The 20,663-nt window shown below is 54.7% G+C and overlaps 1 protein-coding gene across 2 annotated transcripts; it reads left to right on the plus strand.

Annotated features, from left to right (window-relative positions):
* The first annotated feature begins 1,651 nt into the window (after window positions 1–1,651).
* On the plus strand, window positions 1,652–20,592 carry SLC12A4 (solute carrier family 12 member 4). Of its 2 annotated transcripts, XM_004583966.4 has the most exons (24): window positions 1,656–1,846; window positions 7,135–7,229; window positions 7,812–7,943; window positions 11,187–11,333; window positions 11,424–11,478; window positions 12,589–12,719; window positions 13,875–14,116; window positions 14,243–14,457; window positions 14,915–15,079; window positions 15,159–15,257; window positions 15,516–15,573; window positions 15,865–16,039; window positions 16,370–16,488; window positions 16,740–16,838; window positions 17,087–17,206; window positions 17,678–17,782; window positions 18,012–18,180; window positions 18,399–18,594; window positions 18,694–18,863; window positions 18,956–19,087; window positions 19,177–19,284; window positions 19,473–19,657; window positions 19,805–19,938; window positions 20,051–20,592. In XM_004583966.4, the coding sequence occupies exons 1-24, from the start codon at window positions 1,732–1,734 to the stop codon at window positions 20,140–20,142; spliced, it is 3,258 nt and encodes a 1,085-aa protein (XP_004584023.1). In that variant the 5' UTR covers window positions 1,656–1,731; the 3' UTR covers window positions 20,143–20,592. The 2 variants fall into 2 exon arrangements, with proteins under 2 accessions (XP_036348604.2, XP_004584023.1); XM_036492711.2 differs by lacking the exon at window positions 7,135–7,229 and having other exon boundaries at window positions 1,652–1,846.
* The last annotated feature ends 71 nt before the right edge of the window (window positions 20,593–20,663 follow it).

A 20,663-nucleotide genomic window follows, 5' to 3' on the forward strand; every position in this document is an offset into this window, starting at 1 on the left:
AAATGCTTACAGTGACCAGGTGGTTGAAGCCAACAGCTAGAAACTCAGCCTACGTGTCCCAGGTGGGCATCAGGAACTACCAGGGCTGGTGCAGTCAGTTAAGCATTCCCTTTGGGCACCATCGGTTTTAGTCCTAGTTGCTGCACTTCCAACCTAGCTCCCTGCAACCTTGGAAGGCAGTGGAAGGTCTGAACTCCACTGGCCTAGGGGGCCCTGAAGAAGCTCCTGGGAATCCTTGGGACCCTTGCACCCATGTGGAAAACCCAGAAGAGACTCCTGGCTTCGGATGGGCACAGCACTGGCCATTGAGGCCGCTTGGGGAGTGAATCAACAGATGGAAGATCTTCCTCTCTGTCTCTCTTCCTTTCTGTATATCTGCCTTTCCAAAATAAAAAATAAATAAATCTTTAAAATATTTTGTTTTTTTCATTGTGAAGTCCACAGCCCATTGGCCCTGATGAGAGAGACTCAGTTTTGTCTTAAGGGGTTTTGCCTCAAGGAGGGAAAGTGCCTCCTCAGAAGAGCCCAGCATAAATCCGTGGGAGAGGGGGGTTGTAAGAAGTCTTCTGAGGAGGTGGTGGTCCCCACCCACACACCTCCAGCAGGTTGGTAAAGGCAGGTATTGGCAGAAGTGAGAAAGGTGTTCCCCCAGAGGGAGCAGGGTGCCTCAATTCAGTCAGCAGGAGTGGGTGGGGCAGGGTGTTGAGGGGGCCCAGAGGTGCTGGGGGCAGCATGTAGCAGGGGTGGCGGGGGGAGGGGCCGGGCGGGTCGGCTGGGGCTGGCTTGGCCTGAGGTGGCCTTGAGGAGCCCAGCCACCTGCAGGGTCATAAAACGGAGAATGATGACTAATAAGAAAGGTGGCCCTGGGGTTTTCTGATAGAGGTGGGGAGGTTCAGAGTGATAAGGCTGCCCAAGGAAAGATAAGTTATCTGAAGCAGTGGCATGGAAAGTGAAAGAAAAGCTCTGAGCAAATAAGCCCGTGTTTGATCCAGGAATCTCTTGAAGTGAGGCAGTAAAAGACAAAGTCACTGATCGTGAGGTAAAGCACCTCATGTCTTGTGCCCAAGAAGGCTGGCGTCCCCCCGCCCCCCTGGATGCGACAGCGGGTGACCGGGTGGGGGGGCGCCGGGCAGGCAGCCAGCGGCTCTGGGCGCGGGGGTCGCTCTCCAGACACGCGGAAACACCTACTACCGAAATGACGGCCACAGGGAGGTGGCTTCAGAGTTGGCGGGAAGCCGTTGGCAAGACTGGGGTGGCCCCTGCGGGCTTGCCTCCTCCACCCCTGTCTGAGTCACGAAAATGTCCTCGGGCACTCAAGAGGCTCTGGGCGCAGAGCCAGGACATCCCGTGCCTGGTCTTACCGGGTCCTTATTTAGGCCCTAGAGGGGGGCAACGTTTCCCGTCCCTTCTCACCTCCATTTTGCAACTGCTGCACGTGGGACTCAGAGAGGGCAGCCCCTCACTCAAAGCCACACAGGAATCCAGGGATTTCCCGAGGCGTGGAGCCTCTGACTCCCACACAAGGGTCTTCCCCGGGCCCGGGGGGGGGGGGTCTCCCGCTCGGGGAGGAGCCGCCCCGAGCCCCTCCTGCTCCCCGCCCCCGAGGGGCGGCCCGGGGGGCGGGCGGAGGAAGTGAGCGCAGCGGGGAGGAATGCGAGCGGGCGGGGCGCGCCGGCCCGGGGCGGCGGGGACGGCTGCGGGCGCGGCGGGCACGGCCGGGCCGAGCGCGCGATGCCGCACTTCACCGTGGTGCCGGTCGACGGGCCGCGACGCGGCGACTATGACAACCTCGAGGGGCTCAGTTGGGTGGACTACGGGGAGCGCGCCGAGCGGGAGGACCCGGACGGTGAGGGCACGTCCGGGGCTGGGCAGGGGAGGGTTGTAGCGGGCAGCGGTGGGGCGGCGGCGCAGGCCGGAGCCCGCACATGCTCCGCGACTTCGCGCTTTCCCGACGCTTCTCACACGTCGACGCAGGCTTCAACTTCTCATCTGCCACGCCGCCGCTGCCGCCGGTCCTCCCTTCCCTTCCCCGCGCCCCTCGCGCAGACACAATTTTTTTTTTTTCGTCCAGGGCGCTCGGGCCGGGACGTCCTCCCCACTCAGCTCCTCCCCTGTGGGCCACGGGCGGGGGTGCAGACGTGGCCGCCCGGGAAGGCCCAGGCAGCGGGGCCGCCCGGCCGTCTCTCTTGGCACACAGCTCAACTCCGCTTCATCTTCTGTAAACTTCCCCCATCCTCTTGTCACCTCGGCTGCCTGCCGCTCCACGGGGAGAGAGATGAGTGGGCCTTGAGGGGCGCTCCGAGCGGGGGGCGGGGTGTTGACTTCTGAGGGTCACTTTATGGGAGAGTGACTGATTGTACTCTTCCAGCCTGCCAAGGGGGACAGGCATTGTTGCTCCCGAAAAGGAAGGAGGGAACTGAGGTGTGGAGGTTATGTCACTTGTACTAGGGGATTTCAAACCCCAACCAGGAATTCCAGCGCCCAGGAATTCAGGCAGAGTCGAGTTAACCCTCTTCTTCTTCCCAGGGGTCTCTGTCTCCCAGACCCCTTCCTCCATTTCTTACCCCAGAACAGGGGTGCGTGTTGAGAGGGTTGTCCTTGCCAGGGACCTACTCTTGGAGTACAACACTGCCAGGAACATGTGTCTGTGGGTAGTGGCATACACATATCTTATATGTATACAAAAGGGCTTGGCATGTCAGCTGTGTCATTGTGGGTATCTAGGTGAGACTGGTTAGGGTCAGGGCATACTCATGGTCTCTGTTTCCTTCAGGGGTGTCAGTGATAAAGGGTGATAGGGTGACCATTGCCTATGGTGTTGGGCTAACCGTGACAGAGATGTGTGGGAAATGTGTTCGGGACATGTGTCAGGTGCTGTGCTCTTGACGTTTGAGCCATCTGTGATGGTGCCTTGCCTGGGGTCTGACCCCTGCCAGATGTTTGTATTATGTGAGTGACTGCTGTGCTTTGCTGTGCATGTGGAGATGGCACAGGACAATGGCATAGGCTGCTGGGTGTCATGGAACTTCTTTGGGTGTGACAGCTGTGTGAATGTCCTGATATGCCCTCGTCTACCCTTTTCCTGGCCTTGTCCAGGTAGTTAGAGCGGGAGCCGGCATCCCTCTTGGCCTGATCTTGGAAGGCTCTGTCTCCCCATAGCCTGGACTGCATCCCAGGGATCAGTCTGGACCAGTGGGCAGGCTGAGCTGAGCCAGCCTCTGGCCCCGCCTCGGCCTCTCGCAGGGGGACTGGAGGTCCTGTAGCCACGTTAGCTGCAGCCAGCCAGATCCCTCAGACCTGGCTGGCTCCTTCCACTACCCCTTTTTCTCCACCTCATCTGCCTCTACCTCATCCTCTTACTCCCTTCTCACTAAATCTTGGCTGAGTCTACAACATGGGGGACAGCACCTTGCACCTTGGTGAGTGATTTTGATGCTTCTTGGTAGGGCTGATGAGGGTCAAAGGGCACCACGAAAGTCAGCCTCAGGTTCATCTCCCTGAAGCTTCCAGCTGAAAACCCACATCTGTAACCTGGAGGGTCTCAGTAGAACTATTTAACCCTTCCAGGCCTGTGGGCAGGAGGGGGGGAGGTCTGAAGGGTACCTTGGCCAAGTGTACAGGGATCAGGAGGGTCACCTGAATCCCCACTAGCCAAGGTGGGTTCGCGGTTGCTAGTGGGAACACTTATACCTCACAGGCAGTGCCCCTCCCACCCACTCGCGACATCCAGGCCATGTTCAAGTTCACTGAGGGTCCCAGGTGGTGTGAACTGCTTTGCCTGGCAGGCATGCCCAGACCTGCCCTGGAATTTTTGGAATAACTGAGGGCAGTGCAGATATCCAGCCACTTTTTTTTTTTTAAGATTTTTTTTTTTTTATTTTTATTGGAAAGGCAGATTTACAGAGTGAAGGAGAGACAGAGAGAAAGATCATCCATTTGCTGATTCACTCTCCAAGTGGCTGCAATGGCTGGAGCTGAGCCAATCCAAAGTCAAGAGCCAGGAACCTGGAGCCTTTTCTGGGTCTCCCATGCAGGTGCAGGGTCCCTAGGCTTTGGGCCATCCTCTGCTGCTTTCCCAGGCCACAAACAAGGAGCTGGTTGGGAAGCGGGGCTGCCAGGGCACAAACCAGTGCCCATATGTGAACCTGGCACATGCAAGGTGAAGATTTAGCCTCTAGGCTACAGTGCTGGGCCCCTAGCCATTTCTTAGACCTCCCTGTAGTTCCACAATCTCCTGGGAACTGTTCCTGAGTGAGACTTTTGGGAACTCCAGGAATGCCTGCTGAATGTCTGGCCACCACATGGTCCCTTTTCTGATGCAACTGGGCAGGTGGGAAAGGGTACTGTTTCTACTTCATTCAACAGGAAATCAGGACAGTACAGAGGGTAAGTAGTCATCCTGGGCCAGAAATCTAAGCTACGCTGTTATAATCTGAATATACAGAGGGTGAAATATATCCTGACCAAACTGTGTATCCCAGATCTTTTCTCTATGCTAAAGGATCATGCTGCACTCTGAGGTATACCCTGAGATCTCCAGTAGGAACAGGGAACTGGCAGCTTAGTCCCCTTGAGCCTGTGGTAAGCCCCCAGGACCCAGGTCTAACCCTTCTCACCGAATGGCCTTGCCTCTAGACCTCTCAAACCTTGATTCCTTGTCTCTAAAAGGGAGTCAGTGGTGTCTGCTGAGGTACTGCTTGGGAGTCTAGATGCAACCTGGGGGATGGCTCTGAGCCGTCTTACAACACTGGCTGAAGGGACAGGGGTAAGCTAGACCTGCAGGAGCGTCCACAGTCCTTGTGGGGCATTGCCGTATGCTCAGCTTGACAGTCGGTGGGTACTAGTGCCATCTCCTCAGAGATGTCAGGCAGCCATGTGGGGTCAGCTGCACTGTGGGAGTTTGGAATAATTTAAAATTTATTCTCAGCCTGCTCCCACAAAAGGATAAGAAGAAATATCAGCAAAGGTATTATTCCTGTCAAGATGAGTAAAAGCTATGCAGAGGAAAGAGGCAACAGTTCTGAGATGAGACAGAAGGTGACTGCATCTAATGAGAAAGTTTAGCTTGGAGGTCCCTGGCAGCCAAACCAGATTGGAAAATAGAAGGAGCCCTGTACCTGCCATTTTCTTGCAAAATGAAACATTTGATTTGTTCAAGGAGACTCTTTTTCTGTCCCCCCCAAAAAAGGTAGTTTCCAGAGACTTCCCGCTGAAAGATCATCATTGCAATGGGTGGTGCACCTGAGTTTTCAGACTTTTCTCGAACCTTCTTTATTCTGATCCTGAACCAGCATGGAGGGCACAACAAATGTTCCAGGATGTCTGAGGAGCTGCATCATCCCACTGGGCTTTTTGTTTTTTTTAAAGATTTATTTATTTTTGTTGGAAAGTCAGATATACAGAGAGGAAGATCTTCCATCTGTTGATTTACTTCCCAAGCAACCTCAATGGCCACTGCTGCCAGGAGCTAGGAGTCTCTTCTGGGTCTCCCACATGGGTGCAAGGTTCCAATGCTTTGGGCCATCCTCGACTGCTTTCCCAGGTCACAAGCACGGAGCTGGATGGGAAGTAGAGCTACCAGGATTAGAACTGGCACCCATATGGGATCCTGGCACATGCAAGGTGAGGACTTTAGCCGCTCCGCTACTATGCCGGGCCCATCCCACTGGGCTTTTAAATCACCTGGTAGGGTGATTGGACCCCACTCCCACTTTGATTCACTGTCTCACTAGCATTGATCTACATGCAGTGAGTGAATGTGGAGCTGAGCAGGGCTCACTTAAGCAAGTCTAGGTTGCTGAATGAGGCAGATAAACCAGTGTCACATATTGTGTCTCAAAAATTGTCAAGGGTAGTGAGTGCACTTGTCCTGTCAATCTCCTTGGGTGGTAACCCACAGTGGACCTCTGCTGAGTGGTGGTTGGCATGGAGAAAGCAACTTGAACCTCATGCTGATAGCAGGAGGATGCATCAGATGGAGGAGGAGATTCCTGTTAGCATTCTCGGCTGCAAGCAAGGGTGTGACCTAGTCTACCAGAAAAGGTTGGCTGGCACGGCCAGTGCTCGGCTCAATCACACTGCTAATCCAGATTGATGAGAACACTCCTGTTGTCCCCTCCATCATGTCACTGTGCCCCTCCATCATGTCAACACCACTTGCACCAAGGTGATATCCTAGAACCAGTACATCTGCTTCCCATCTGTACTGAGCCCTTGAGTCACTGCTGTAGCTGCTGGGCCCAAAGGTGCAGCCAGCAGCAGGACCCTCTCTGTTCCACCTGCTTGGTGGGAAATCGGGAATGGAGGTTCACTAGGAACTAAATTTGGCACATGGAAGAGTGGGAATGATATGAGTTCAGATACGGCAGTGCAGTGTTGGAAGCTGAGGCAGGCTTATAGAACAGAAGCATTTTGCTCATTCTGGTGAGATTTCCTGTAGCTGAGGCACCTGCCTAGGGATGGGTCAGGTGGGTAGGGCCTATAGTAAGCCTGGCCTTGATCTGGGGACAAGGGATTCAAGGCACTGCACCTCATACCAATCCCAGCTCCCACTCCTCATCCCTATTCAACCCAACACCTTCAGAGCCAGGCTTTCACAGGTGCCCCAGAACACTCCTTCCCTCAGTGCTGCCTCTGGCTTGCCATGCTTCCCAGCATGCCACAGGGGCCAACTGGCACTCACCCAGGTGATGCATGATAGAGTAGCTGGCCTTGGCAACCAAAAGCACTCTGTGTGGCTTCACCTATCTAGAGGGCAGTACTTGGTCGATTTCTGAGGGCACTGAGTGCTTGTTACGCTGAATACTGAACATAGTCCCAGAAAGGGGGTCTGGGCGGAATGGGTAGGAGACCTGGTCACACCCCTCCTTAGGCTCTACCCCTGGGTGTCTGGTGTCTGCATGAGCTTGTGTAGCTTTTCTGGGACTCCCACTGGTGCCTTCTACCACAGAAATTCTTCAGTTTTTGATTATCGGCTGCTGCCCCCATTGTCAACTTCAAGGAAGTTGATAGGATGTGGTGGAAAACTGATTACCCAGATGCTTACTCCCCAGCATGTGCTGTGGGGGCTGGGCTGGGCTGGGATTCATTCGGGAGACACCCCTAACCAGATTCTATCCCTCTCTCTCCCCATAGGACATGGCAGCCACAGAGAGAGCAGCCCTTTTCTTTCCCCTTTGGAGGCTTCCAGAGGAAGTGACTACTACGACAGGAACCTGGCCCTGTTTGAGGTAGCCGATGGGCAATTCTGTGGGTGGGCAGGGGTTCCTGTGAAGACCCCAGCCTCTGCTGGGCAGGCAGGTGGGATGGTTAATGCAGGAAAATCAAGGTTTGGACAGATCAGAAACTTGGCTTGCCTTCCTTTGCTTGCTTGACTTCTATATGGTAACAAAGGTGGGGATTTTGGTGTGGAGTAGAGGATAGGCGTGAGTCAGGGAGGCTCAGCCACAGTTGGGGGTGGACCAGCAAAGTAACATGATGGAGCATGCTGTTGGCCTGCCTGCCAGCCAGGCCCCATCTGATCCTGCCTTTGTCCCAAGGCAGGTAGTTTTTGCAACCTAGCTGACAGCCATTACAGCCGAGGTGGGGCAGGAGAAAACAGCTGCTGGGCTCAGCCTAAGCAGCCAAGTGCTGGGGTGTGACGCCTACACCTGTCCAGTTGGCAGGCTTGGGCTTCCCCAGGCAGGAGCTGGGATCGTGCCCAGGCCTGCCTCAGGGCTTGGACTGGGTCCAGGTGCCAGGCTGCTGGCTATATACAAGTAGCCTGGCACCTCCTGGCCCACTGCCACCCTGCCCCATGGCTCTGTTTACAGGAAGAGCTGGACATCCGCCCAAAGGTATCATCTCTTCTGGGCAAGCTTGTCAGCTACACCAACCTTACCCAGGGCGCCAAGGAACATGAGGAAGCTGAGAGCGGGGAAGGAACCCGCCGGAGAGCAGCCAAGGTGAGTTGGTCGGGGCACCATAGGGGCTAACCCTGTAGGACGAGCCAATTCCTACATGCAGTGTGGCGTCCACCCAAGGAAGCTAGGAGAACATGGAGTGCCTGGGGCTTAAGGAAGCTTAGAGGAACTGACTGAAGGATTTGCTTCTGGGGTGGTCAGAGGGTGAGGAGCTCAGTGGTAACAGAGTGACAGCTGCCTTTACCCAGTCTTCCCTATGAGAGGTGCACTGCTAAGCACTGGGGCCCAGGCTCTTGCCTGCCAGCCCCACAACAAAGCCTGAGACAGGTACTTTTATCCACTTCTCAGCTGAGGAAATTTGGAGCATTAAGTAACTTGCCTGTGCTGAACCAGCTAGACAGATGGGTGCATAATGCTAGGAGGCAGATTTTTGGATTCACTGTGAAGCATGCCAGGTCCTCATCCTCCCACTGGGCTGATCCCTTGGGGACAGCGCAGCCTAGAGCAAGGGTCAGTCCAGCATTTCTCTCCAGCAGCCCCTGGCTTTCCTGAGCACCAGGAAAAGATATGGGTGTGTGATTGCAGCTAGATACTGCTTCTTGGGGCTCTCTCCTGCTGCTGGTCCCCCTGCCTGGTCAACATCTGGGCCCCTGGCCCTTCATCCCTTCACTCTGTTGGGGGTGATTTTCAATTTTCAAGTCTTGGTTCTGTTCCTCTAAGTGACCGGACTCAGAAGAATTGAGTGCTGGATATTTTCTTCTGCATTTTCAAAGAGCACTCTCCAGTATCTACCTGCTGCCCCTTGAAGGTTAGGAAAGCACCTGTGTCATAGAAAGATCTGGGCTCAGGCACTGGCTGCAGGGCCCTTTGTGGAGGTCAGTGCCAACAGAGGGGGTCCTGGATGGGAAAAGCTGATGTCCAGCTGAGACTTGCTCACAGGATTTGAGCTTTGCTGGGGTATGTCAGAGAGACAGAAGGAAGCAAAAGTGAAGTGTAGCCTGCACCTCACCTTTTTGGTAAGCACACCATCTACTCTTCAGAGAAGAGGATAATCCTGAGCTTGTATGGACCTGGCCCCCCATCCTATCCGGCTGATCAGGGTTTTGCTAGTATATTCTGAACTATAGAGAACTTTGGCTGTGTGTGACTGTCCGTATCCAGTCCTGTGTGTGGTGGTGGGTTGTCTCAGCCTCTATGAGTGTTACCCACAGGGAGTGAGTGATGTAGTCCTTGTGGAGGAGCCTTATCCCTGTGCCCTCAAGCCAAGCCTCCAAGCTAGAGCCTGGGAAAGGCCAGCCTGCATCTCTGCAGCAAGGGGAAAAGGAAGCCTGGGTCACTGTGGAGCCATGATCCCTTGCCTAATGGGAAGCCTGAGAGGATGCAGGGGTCTAGCCTCTGCAAAGCTGCTCAGCACACCTGGTTCTAGGGTAAGGACGTGACAAGGTAGCTGAGGGTCCCAGTGCCAGCAGCCTTTCCAGAGGAGGGAGGGGCTTGAACAAGTCATCAGGGAACCAGAAGGAAGCAGAGGAGCTGGGCTGGGCTGAGCTGAGCTGTGGTCCTTACCCAGTGTAACTTTGAACAGGAGCCTCCAAAAAGGAAGTCTTGAAGCAGGAAGGGTGGGCCTCCCAGCAGACCAGGCCAAGAACCAAAGGCAGCTCTGGGCTGGTGTGGCCTTCTGAGGCTGCCAGGGGCTATTTGGGGATGCAGCAAGCATTTCCAGCCCTGCCCTTTCCCACACTGCCCTTTCATTGAGTGACTTGCCTAGGATGGAGGTGACACAGGGAGCTCATGCTGCCACTGTTCAGTGGGTAGTGCCCACTGAGCAGGCCTGTGAGTGTCATCTGTATTTCACTGTGCAACATGATTAGGGAAAGCAGTGCTCCCTGGGTTCCTTTGTGAGGCCCTTAAGGCTGCACACAGACCCTGCCGCAGGCCACGATCCTTCATAAGGTTCTCTCCTGCACCAGGTTTGGGCTACAGGGGCTTTGGTGGGGCTTCAGTGGGAGCTCTCAGGACGTTCCTACCCTACCCTTGTTACAAAGACACCAGCCCTGCCTATGTGGTCTCAGCATCTGCCCTGGAACTCCTGGCTCATTCCTCTGCCTGGGGCTGGTTGAAAAATCCCACCTGGGGGCCCCGGCAGCGTGGCCTAGCGGCTAAAGTCCTCGCCTTGAAAGCCCCGGGATCCCATATGGGCGCCGGTTCTAATCCCGGCAGCTCCACTTCCCATCCAGCTCCCTGCTTGTGGCCTGGGAAAGCAGTTGAGGACGGCCCACTGCATTGGGACCCTGCGCCCACGTGGGAGACCCGGAGGAGGTTCCAGGTTCCCGGCTTCGGATTGGCGCGCACCGGCCCGTTGCGGCTCACTTGGGGAGTGAATCATCGGACGGAAGATCTTCCTCTCTGTCTCTCCTCCTCTGTGTATATCTGGCTGTAATAAAATGAATAAATCTTTAAAAAACAAAACAAAAAAAAAAAAAAAAGAAAAATCCCACCTGAATCTGCTGTTGGGCCTTCCTCTCTTGGTACATGGCCTGAGCCACTCTCTGCTGTTTAGGCTGTCCCTACAGGATATCCCAGAGTTCCAAGATGCCTCTCACTGCTGTCAGGAGCACCTTTGGGACTGCTGATGAAAGTGAATAAGCTGAGTCTGCACCAATGTGGTCATAAGTCCTGAATAGCTGGTTATCGTGACCTATAGTTACTAATAAATAGAAGGGTAAATCAGGTGCCAAGGGAATGCAAGAGGGAGTCCTAGTTCTGCTTGAGGCAATCCAGGGAACTTACTAGAAGGGGTAGCAGTTAAGCTTCCTGAAACAAAATGAATCAAGGTGGACTCTCCCAGATTCAGAGGCTCTGATGGCTGGGGCTGGCAAGGGAGGGGAAGAAGTAGACCTGGTGGCCCAAACCAAGGAGCCTGGCCCCCTGACACTGGGAATTACTGGACAATACAAGGGTTTTCAGCTCAGATGGGATGTGGTCCTGAGACCTATGCTGGCAGCAGAGTAAGCTGGTACGTAGAGAGATGGATAGCCACAGGAGGGCACTACCCCAGGGTCCTAGGTTCAGCGGAGGAAGGCTGAAGCCAGGCAGGTTGAACAACGTCTACCTGGACTGGAGGACCAGGGATGACTTGCTGGACTTGGACTTGAGTGACCCAGGGCCTACTGGATGAGCAGAGGGAAGAGGATGATCAGGAGTCACACCCTTTTCCACACAGAGGCAGTCATCTGAGGAGGGCTTAATGCTTCTGATGCTCATCAGTGCCCCTTGCTGCCCACACAGGCACCCAGCATGGGCACCCTCATGGGGGTGTACCTGCCTTGCCTGCAGAACATCTTCGGGGTCATCCTTTTCCTGCGGCTGACCTGGATGGTGGGCACAGCTGGTGTGCTTCAGGCCCTCCTCATCGTGCTCATCTGCTGCTGCTGTGTGAGTGGCTGGTGTGGGGGCATGGGTGGGCTGGGCAGGCTGGGCAGCCTGTGGCCACCCCGCTACTGACCCACACCCTTCCTCTCACAGACTCTGCTGACAGCCATCTCCATGAGCGCCATCGCCACCAATGGCGTGGTTCCAGGTAGGTGAACACCACGCTCCAGCCTGGTAGGGGGACTGGAACCCAGAATCCTTGACTTGCTTGTTCCCCACAGCACCCAATGCAGTTGTCTGGTAGGGGACTAGTCCTTGACTCCAGGACAGTACTCCCACTTAGAAGTTTCCATGCTTGACCGAGAGTCAGACCATGAGATATTTTTTCAATATAGATTAAAAAAAAAAAAAAACCAACACCCACACTCCACCCTACCCTTGCTCAAAAGGGCCTGGTATGTTTGCCACTAAAGAATTTGAAAAGGCCAAAACATGTAGAATGGAAAATGAAAACACCCATCATCCTATCATCCTGATTTTATTACTGTTAGCCTTTTGGTGTATGGTTGCAGGGTTTTATAAAAATAATGACGTATCTGTGTAGTCATGTATTGCTTCATGATGAGGCATGTATCATGAGTGTGTTAGTTGTGTAAAGATTAGAGTTTATGCACACAAACTAGTATGGCTATGATATTACCAGGTGATAAAATCCTATGGAGCCTGTCATGGATTTGGCCCACCATGGACCAAATATTGTTATACAGCACATGACTGTATGATTTTTTTCTCTATTTATCAACTGTGTGTGTGTGTACATGTATACATGCACGATACATGTGTGTTTCCTCCCAAATGTTGTGAACAGTGTAATAGGAACCTTCATGGTAATATACAGCTTAACTTATGTGATTATTCCCCTATATGTGGATTATGCTATTTGCTATTTACTATATTTGCTATTTACTATTGTAAACGCTGTTGTCATGAGCAATTTTGAACATGGATCTCTGTTCACACCCTGGATTGGTCAGGAGGAGGCAGATTAATAAAGGCCCAAACCTGGGACAAGGGTGAAATGTGGAGGACAAGGGACTGGCCACTCAGCAGTTGCTGGGGCCTTAGAGCTGCCCCAGGAAAGGGGTGGTTTCCTCAGACCTGTGCTGGGCCTTCGTCAGATGGACACTAACTGGGTGCCCCTGGCAGGCTCCAGTCCCCTTTATTGGGCAAGCACGCATTTCTGTGGGTGGATGTTAATGTTTGTTATGAGGGAATCCTCACGAAGAACAGTTCGACCTGTGTATACTCTCTGCCACAGCTGGGGGCTCCTATTTCATGATCTCTCGCTCCCTGGGGCCGGAATTCGGTGGCGCTGTTGGCCTGTGTTTCTACCTGGGAACAACGTTCGCAGCGGCCATGTACATCTTGGGGGCCATTGAGATCCTGCTGGTGAGTCCCTCGGGCAGGACCTTGGCTGGGTTAGTGCTCTCCCTGACCACATAAGCCCACTTGAGCCCCTCTCAGGCCCACAGGAGAAGAGGTAGTGGGGCTGTGGGCAACGTGGGGTGACAAGCACTCCTAAGGATCCAGAGAGCAGCAGCCATAAAGAGGGACTGTCTGGCTTTTCCTTTCTTCCCCTGGATTCTCTGCTTAGTATGGCTGCTGTGCCTGGATCCTGGAAGTTTTTGTGTTGGTTTTTCTCTCATTCCTTCTATGTTTGTTATTTGGAATTCTTCTGTAAGGAAAATCTCTTTTATCCTCATTTATTTATTCAACCATGTGTTTTTATCAGCATGGACTTCTATTTATTTTGTTCTTGATCTCAAGCCAGTACTGTCCTTATTTTGTTGCCTGGATTATTCCACTTTAGCTGCTTAGCTATTCAAGTTGGTATCTGTCTAGAACTTTATTGTTTTTTTAAAAGTTATATGTATTTTTAAAGATTTATTTATTTATTTGAAAGGCAGAGTAACAGGAAAAGACCAAGAGAGGGAAAGCATCCACGTGTTGCTTCATTCCCCAAATTCCTGTAACAACCAGGGCCGGAACAAGCCACAGCCAAAGCGGGGAACCTGGAACTCCATCCAAGTCTGCTGCATAGGTCACGGGGCCCAAGCACTTGGGCCATTCATTGCCTCCTACCTTCCCAGGGACATTAGCAGAATGGAAAATAGAGTAGTAGCTGGGACTAGAATCGGCACTCTGATATGCAGCATGTATATCCTAAACGGCTGCTTAACCTGTGTAGAATAACCCTCGTCCCCAGTTAGTTTTTCCAAGGTGCTATTCATATAACCTACAGGTCACTATCCACTAAAAGTGTGCAATTCTGATTGCTAGTGTATTCATAGACTTGTGAATTCATCACCCCTAACAGAAACTCCTGTTTAGTGTTCAGTCTGCAACCTCCCAGCCCCAGGCAACTGCTAATCTGCTGTCTATGGGTTCACCTCTTCTAGATGTTTCATGTCCACAGAATCACACAGGATGTGGTCTTTCGTGACTGGCTTTTTATAGTTAGGTTTTTGAAAAGAAAATGAAAATGACAGGTTTCACTCTCCAAATGCAAACACTGAAGCTCCTCTGTCCATCTTTCTCTCTCAGACCTACATTGCCCCACCAGCTGCCATTTTTTACCCATCTGGTGCTCATGACACAGCGAGTGCCACCCTGAACAATATGCGGGTGTATGGGACCGTTTTTCTAATCTTCATGACCCTTGTGGTGTTTGTGGGAGTCAAGTACGTGAACAAATTTGCCTCGCTCTTCCTGGCCTGTGTGATCATCTCCATCCTTTCTATCTATGCTGGGGGCATCAAGTCGATTTTTGACCCTCCTGTGTTTCCGTAAGTAACTTGGGGATTAGTCCAGGCAGTAACATTCTTTTCTGTAGGAGTCAGCCTCGGATGTTGTGGGTTGGGAACAGGCCAAGGCCTCCAGCCGAGCACTGTGGACCCTTCTGTCCCACACAGGGTCTGCATGCTTGGCAACAGGACTCTGTCCCGGGATCAGTTTGATGTCTGTGCCAAGACGACTGTGGTGGATAATCAGACAGTGGCCACTCGGTTATGGAATTTCTTCTGCCACAGCCCCAACCTTACAGCTGACTCTTGCGATCCCTACTTCCTCCTCAACAATGTGACCGAGATCCCTGGGATTCCCGGGGCAGCTGCCGGTGTGCTCCAGGGTGGGTCCTCCCTCCACTCCCATCCTGCTCTGCACTCACAGGCTGAGCGGGAGAGCAAGGCACAGAGCAGTCCTTGTGTGGCCAGCTTGACAATGATTGGCGGGTGTGTGTGAGGGGGTGCTGGGGGAGACAGGCCTGGCTGCCTGCCTGGCTCCCCTCTCAGCCTAGCTCCCAGCAGCCTGCTTTTGGGTGAGCGGAGCCTTTCTGGCCAGCATCCCAGTCCAGCAGCCCCTAGAAAATTCTGGCAGTCTCTCCCCATAGCCATCAGCGCCTGACACTGCCCCTGGGTGATATTCCCACAGGAGCCTTAAAGAGGCAGGGGGCAGGGTGACATTGCAGCTGCTGGGAATACCCTAAGTTTCCCAGGAGTCTGCAGCTCCAGTTGGGGTCCTCATTCTGTATACCCTTGCCCCAGGAGGTGGGTGAGGCTGTGATGTTGACACTGCTGCCCCTTTAGAGAACCTGTGGAGTGCCTACCTGGAGAAGGGCGAAGTGGTAGAGAAGCGCGGGCTGCCCTCCACAGACGCCCTGGGCTTTAAGGAGAGCCTGCCCCTGTATGTGGTGGCCGACATAACCACGTCCTTCACCGTGCTGGTCGGCATCTTTTTCCCCTCTGTAACAGGTGAGCCCCTCTTGCCCACCATCCAACCTTGCTCCTCGCTCCCGGCGCCCCTGAGAGAACCTTACCTCTGGTTTTGCAGGCATCATGGCTGGCTCCAACCGCTCTGGGGACCTCCGGGATGCCCAGAAGTCCATCCCAGTGGGGACCATTCTGGCCATTGTTACAACATCTCTTGTATGTATCCTTTCCAAGTCTGGGGCAAGCAGGGTCAAGGCCAGGTGGCACTGGCCTATGTGGTCTCCAGCTAGCAAGTACCGACAGACATGCAGATATACTGACCTTTTCACATCTGTGTACTGCACCTGAGGGCTCGCACTACAGGCAGCAGAACCCTAGCTGTCAGCGGGCTGTGCAAGGGGGAGGGACACAAGGGAACTGCACTGAGGTGAGGGGGACAACTGTGCCAGGAGGCTTGTTCTCCTTGACGTGGCTGCAGACTTCAGCAGTGTGGTTCTCTTTGGAGCCTGCATTGAAGGCGTGGTTCTCCGAGACAAGTGAGTGAGCTGGGCCCTCACCCTCAGCCCCCTGACCACCCTACCAGGGGCCCCCTCATGTCCTCTTGCTGCTGGTCTCTGCTACCAGGTAGCTCGGGTTCCCCCCTGGGACTTTGTCGGGATCAGCTGGGGGTGGGGGGAAGGATGGGATAGGCAGACTAGCTGCCTCTGTGAGGGGCTGGAGGTCCCTCAAAACCACCCTGCTGTCTGGCTCCCCTCTCTTTGGGTGGCCCCGGCCAGGGTTAAAGGGGGCTACCCGTGTGGAGCACAGCCTAAACCTGGCCCCTGCAGGTACGGTGATGGCGTCAGCAGAAACCTGGTGGTGGGTACACTGGCCTGGCCCTCGCCCTGGGTCATTGTCGTCGGCTCCTTCTTCTCGACCTGTGGTGCTGGCCTGCAGAGCCTCACTGGGGCACCTCGCCTATTGCAGGCCATTGCCAAAGACAACATCATCCCCTTCCTCCGGGTGAGCCCTTCTGTGCTTCCTTGGCCCCTCACATCAGCTGGGGAAAAATGGGGTCCAGGTATGGCACAGCTCGCCCACAGTGGTACCAGGGCCAGGCAGTTGGGCCATGAAGAGCTTCTGAGAGCTGCTCTAGGCTAAGCTCTGTCCTGCTGCTGTCAGAACTGCCTGGACCCCTGTCTTTGGCTCATCCAAAATGGAGAGACCTAGCAGGATGAACTCAGGAGAACTTAAAACTCCTTAGGGCTAGGGATGGGCATGGCCTGGGCCTTAGCAGAGAGGCCTGGGTGATAGAGGCCTCAGTGAGGTATAGCAGCAGCTTCTTTCTTGCAGGTGTTTGGCCACGGGAAGGCAAATGGTGAGCCGACGTGGGCACTCCTCCTGACAGCCCTTATTGCTGAGCTGGGCATCCTCATCGCCTCCCTCGACATGGTGGCCCCCATTCTGTCTATGTGAGCTGAGGGCCAGGGCAGGGCACTGGTCTTGGAAAAGGCTCCCTGAAACCTAGTACCCTCAGCCAGGGGTAACAACACCTGCTCCCAGACATCTGATGTTGAGAGTGAAAGTGGGGGATGTGTCGCCTTATTGCATCTTCCTGCTGATAGACTTTGATGGACTAACTCCTGAACCCATGCTACAGCCTGATCCCAACAAACTAGCTTCCAAGGAAGCCACCTTTGCCAACCACTTCTGTGTGTTGCAGGTTCTTCCTGATGTGTTACCTGTTTGTGAACCTGGCCTGTGCTGTTCAGACACTCCTTCGGACCCCCAACTGGCGTCCCCGGTTCAAGTACTATCACTGGTGAGGACCAGCTGGAAGCCCTAGGAGAGACCCAGGGGCAGACAGGGTCCCACTCTGTGTGAGCTTCTTGGACGGCAGCTGCCATTTGAGAAACACTGTGGGGAAGGAGATGGTAAGGCCAGGAGACTTGGCCTGTTTCTTTAACCTGGCAGTTAACATAAGACTTGACAGGGTCCCCAGGGTACAGATGGGCTGTGGCCTGGCACCCTTCTGGTCTTGCTTTGACTTTGCCGTTTCCTCTGGCACAGGGCACTGTCTTTCCTGGGCATGAGCCTCTGTCTGGCCCTCATGTTCGTGTCCTCCTGGTACTATGCCCTGGTCGCCATGCTCATTGCAGGCATGATCTACAAGTACATTGAGTACCAAGGGTAAGTGAGGGACTGCTGCCAACAGCCTGTGGCCTATTTGAGCAAGTGGAGTGATCTAAGCATTGGGCTGTTGGGGAGCTGGGTTGTTCTTTACTAGGCAACATGGATTCCAGGCCTTAGGGGCTGGTGCTGTGGTTAAGCAGGTATAGCCACTGCCTGAGGCAACATTATCCCTCATGGGCACTGGCTCATGTCTTGGCTACTTCACTTCCAACCCTGGTACCTGCTAATGTGCCTGGAAAGGCAGCGGACGATGACCCAAATCCTTGGGTCCCTGTACCCACATGGGAGACCTGGAAGAATCTCCTGGCTTCAGGCCAGTCCAACTTTGGCTTTTGTGGCCATCTGGGGAGGAAACCAGTGAATTCTGTCTACCTGTCCCTCTCTCTTTCTCTGGGACTCTGCCTTTCAAATAAAAAAAAATCCCCAGGGTGAGACTGGGGGCTCACCAGTTTGTGGTGGCATCCGCAGGGCTGAGAAAGAGTGGGGTGACGGGATCCGAGGCCTGTCCCTGAGTGCTGCCCGTTATGCACTGTTGCGCCTGGAAGAGGGGCCTCCTCATACCAAAAATTGGAGGTAAGTTCATGTCCAGACCAGCAAGGGTCATTGTAAGGTTTTTACGGTGCTGCAAGACTAGAGGGTCAAGGGGTGCGGGCTTTTCTTCTGTGATCCAGGTTCCCCATCTTGGGGTTCCCAAGGGGTGCCTCCTTACTTGTAGGGGCCATGCTCCAAGAAGGCAGGGAAAGGAGGGACTCACTGGGAAGGCCTGGCTCTGGCCTCAGGCTGCTCCCCTTCTGGCTTCTAGGCCACAGCTCCTAGTGCTGCTGAAGCTGGATGAGGACCTGCACGTGAAGTACCCGCGGCTCCTCACCTTCGCCTCCCAGCTTAAGGCAGGCAAGGGCCTGACGATCGTTGGTTCTGTCATCCAGGGCAGCTTCTTGGAGAGCTATGGCGAGGCCCAGGCCGCCGAGCAGGTGCTGGCCTTCAGGAAGTAGGCGGGTGGGGTGGGGGAGCTGAGGGAGGGAACTGATCCTGGCCTGCCAGATGGGCAAAGCTTTGGCTTCCAAGTGGGTATTTTGCCCCTGGACCCTCCTCATCCCCAAGCAGCTGTGCACCCATGGCGCCTGTGGGGAGAGCCCCAACCAGGGAAAGCTGATGACCTTGCCTCCTGACGCCAACATGTTCCCCACAGACAATCAAGAACATGATGGAGATTGAGAAGGTGAAGGGCTTCTGCCAGGTGGTGGTGGCCAGCAAGGTGCGTGAGGGGCTGGCACACCTCATCCAGTCTTGCGGCCTGGGAGGCATGAGACATAACTCTGTGGTGCTGGGCTGGCCCTATGGCTGGCGACAGAGTGAGGACCCTCGGGCCTGGAAGACCTTTATTGGTACGTGAGGGGCACGCAGCTGGGAGAGGTCCAGCGGTCATGTGATGTGATAGAGGCTGGAGGGCCCCAGCTGGTGGTCAGCAGTGCCCCTCCCCCCAGACACTGTGCGCTGCACCACGGCCGCACACCTGGCCCTGCTCGTTCCCAAGAACATCGCCTTCTACCCCAGCAACCATGAGCGCTACCTAGAGGGCCATATTGATGTGTGGTGGATTGTGCATGATGGCGGCATGCTCATGCTTTTGCCCTTCCTGCTGCGCCAGCATAAGGTGGGCCAAGGAGATGGACACGGGTGGGAGAGGGAGGTTGGACCCTTGAAGGGTGCGTGTGACTGAGCCACTCACTTACCCCAATGCCCCAGGTCTGGAGGAAGTGCCGGATGCGCATCTTCACAGTGGCCCAGATGGACGACAACAGCATCCAGATGAAGAAAGATTTGGCTGTCTTCCTGTACCACCTTCGTCTGGAGGCAGAGGTGGAAGTGGTGGAGATGGTGAGCCGCCTTGCCCCACCTTGCCCTGCCTGGCCCTGTGGATACTGCGCTTGGTCCCGGCCCATCCTCATGATTTCTCTTCCCCCCAGCATAACAGTGATATCTCTGCATACACCTATGAGCGCACACTGATGATGGAGCAGCGGTCCCAGATGTTGCGGCAGATGAGGCTGACCAAGACAGAGAGGGAGCGAGAAGTTAGTAGCTATGGAGAAGGCTGGGCAGGTGGCAGGGGAGGGCCTTTGGAGACGCCACTAGCTGGGGCATTAGCATGAATGACCCCAGCCCCATCCAAGCCAGTGTCCATTTACATGTGGCAAGGGGGTCACTTTGAGCCCGACAGGTGCCCTGTCCTTTGGTTCCAAGAGCCTTGAATTACCCTCAGGCCCAGTTGGTCAAGGACCGGCACTCGGCCTCACGGCTGGAGAGCCTGTATTCGGATGAGGAGGACGAGTCTTCAGCAGGGGCTGACAAGATCCAGATGACATGGACCCGGGATAAGTACATGGCTGAACCATGGGACCCCAGCCACGCCCCTGACCGCTTCCGGGAGCTGGTGCATATTAAGCCGTGAGTGTAGGAAAAATTTTTCTTAGCCTACCCTGGTGGAAAAAGGTGGAGTGGGAAGGGGTAGACAAGCCAAGAAGATAGGCCAGGCCACCAGGCCTCTTTCCATGGAGGTTCCTGGTGACCTGGGATGAGTTGTGTTACCCACAGAGACCAGTCCAACGTGCGGCGCATGCACACCGCTGTGAAGCTCAACGAAGTCATTGTCAACCGCTCCCATGACGCCCGCCTGGTCCTACTGAACATGCCCGGCCCGCCCAAGAACAGCGAGGGGGATGAGAACTGTATCCCTTTGTGAGGCAGAAGGTGGGGAGGGGCACATTTCCCTGGGAGTAAGTAGGGAGGCTTGGCTGTCCCTTGGTCCTCGTGCTGCCTCCTTGACCTGGTGTGCTGCAGACATGGAATTCCTAGAGGTGCTGACTGAGGGCCTGGAGCGGGTGCTGTTGGTGCGAGGTGGCGGTCGCGAGGTCATCACCATCTACTCCTGAGCCCAGGGTCAGCTTGTGACCTGTAATTGGCTGTGTCTAGGGAGACAGCTCCCCCAGCACCTGCCTGCCAGCCCTGCTTTGTCTGGCTGCACCCTGGACCAAGGGCCTGGCCGTATCGATGGATCCGAGGTTCCCTGGGACCCTGGGCTGTTTGGGGACTTTCCTCCCCCCCCACACACACACATTGCAGTGTGCTTGCCCTGCTGGAGAATGCTGATGGGGGCTGATGGGGGTGTTGAAGGCTCAGCCTGGCATGAGAGCACTATTTATTGTATATTTATTGTTCGCAAGTAACCATCAGAAAGACGGGGAAGGGCAGCCAGCGAGGGAGTCTGGCGGGCTGCCTGAAGAAAGCCCTGGCTGGAGCCCCTGTGGGCAGGGACCCCCACTGAGCAGAGCCAGTGGAGCTGAGGCCTGACTTTTTTTCAATAAAACATTGTGTACTTCTGAGCCTCCTGCTATCCAGGCTGTGTTTCCCCTGGCACCAAGTGAGGAAGGCGGAACTAAATCCAGGCCCAGAG

This window comes from Ochotona princeps, chromosome 16 (genome assembly GCF_030435755.1).
Source record: "Ochotona princeps isolate mOchPri1 chromosome 16, mOchPri1.hap1, whole genome shotgun sequence".
In the NCBI taxonomy this organism is placed as follows: domain Eukaryota; kingdom Metazoa; phylum Chordata; class Mammalia; order Lagomorpha; family Ochotonidae; genus Ochotona; species Ochotona princeps.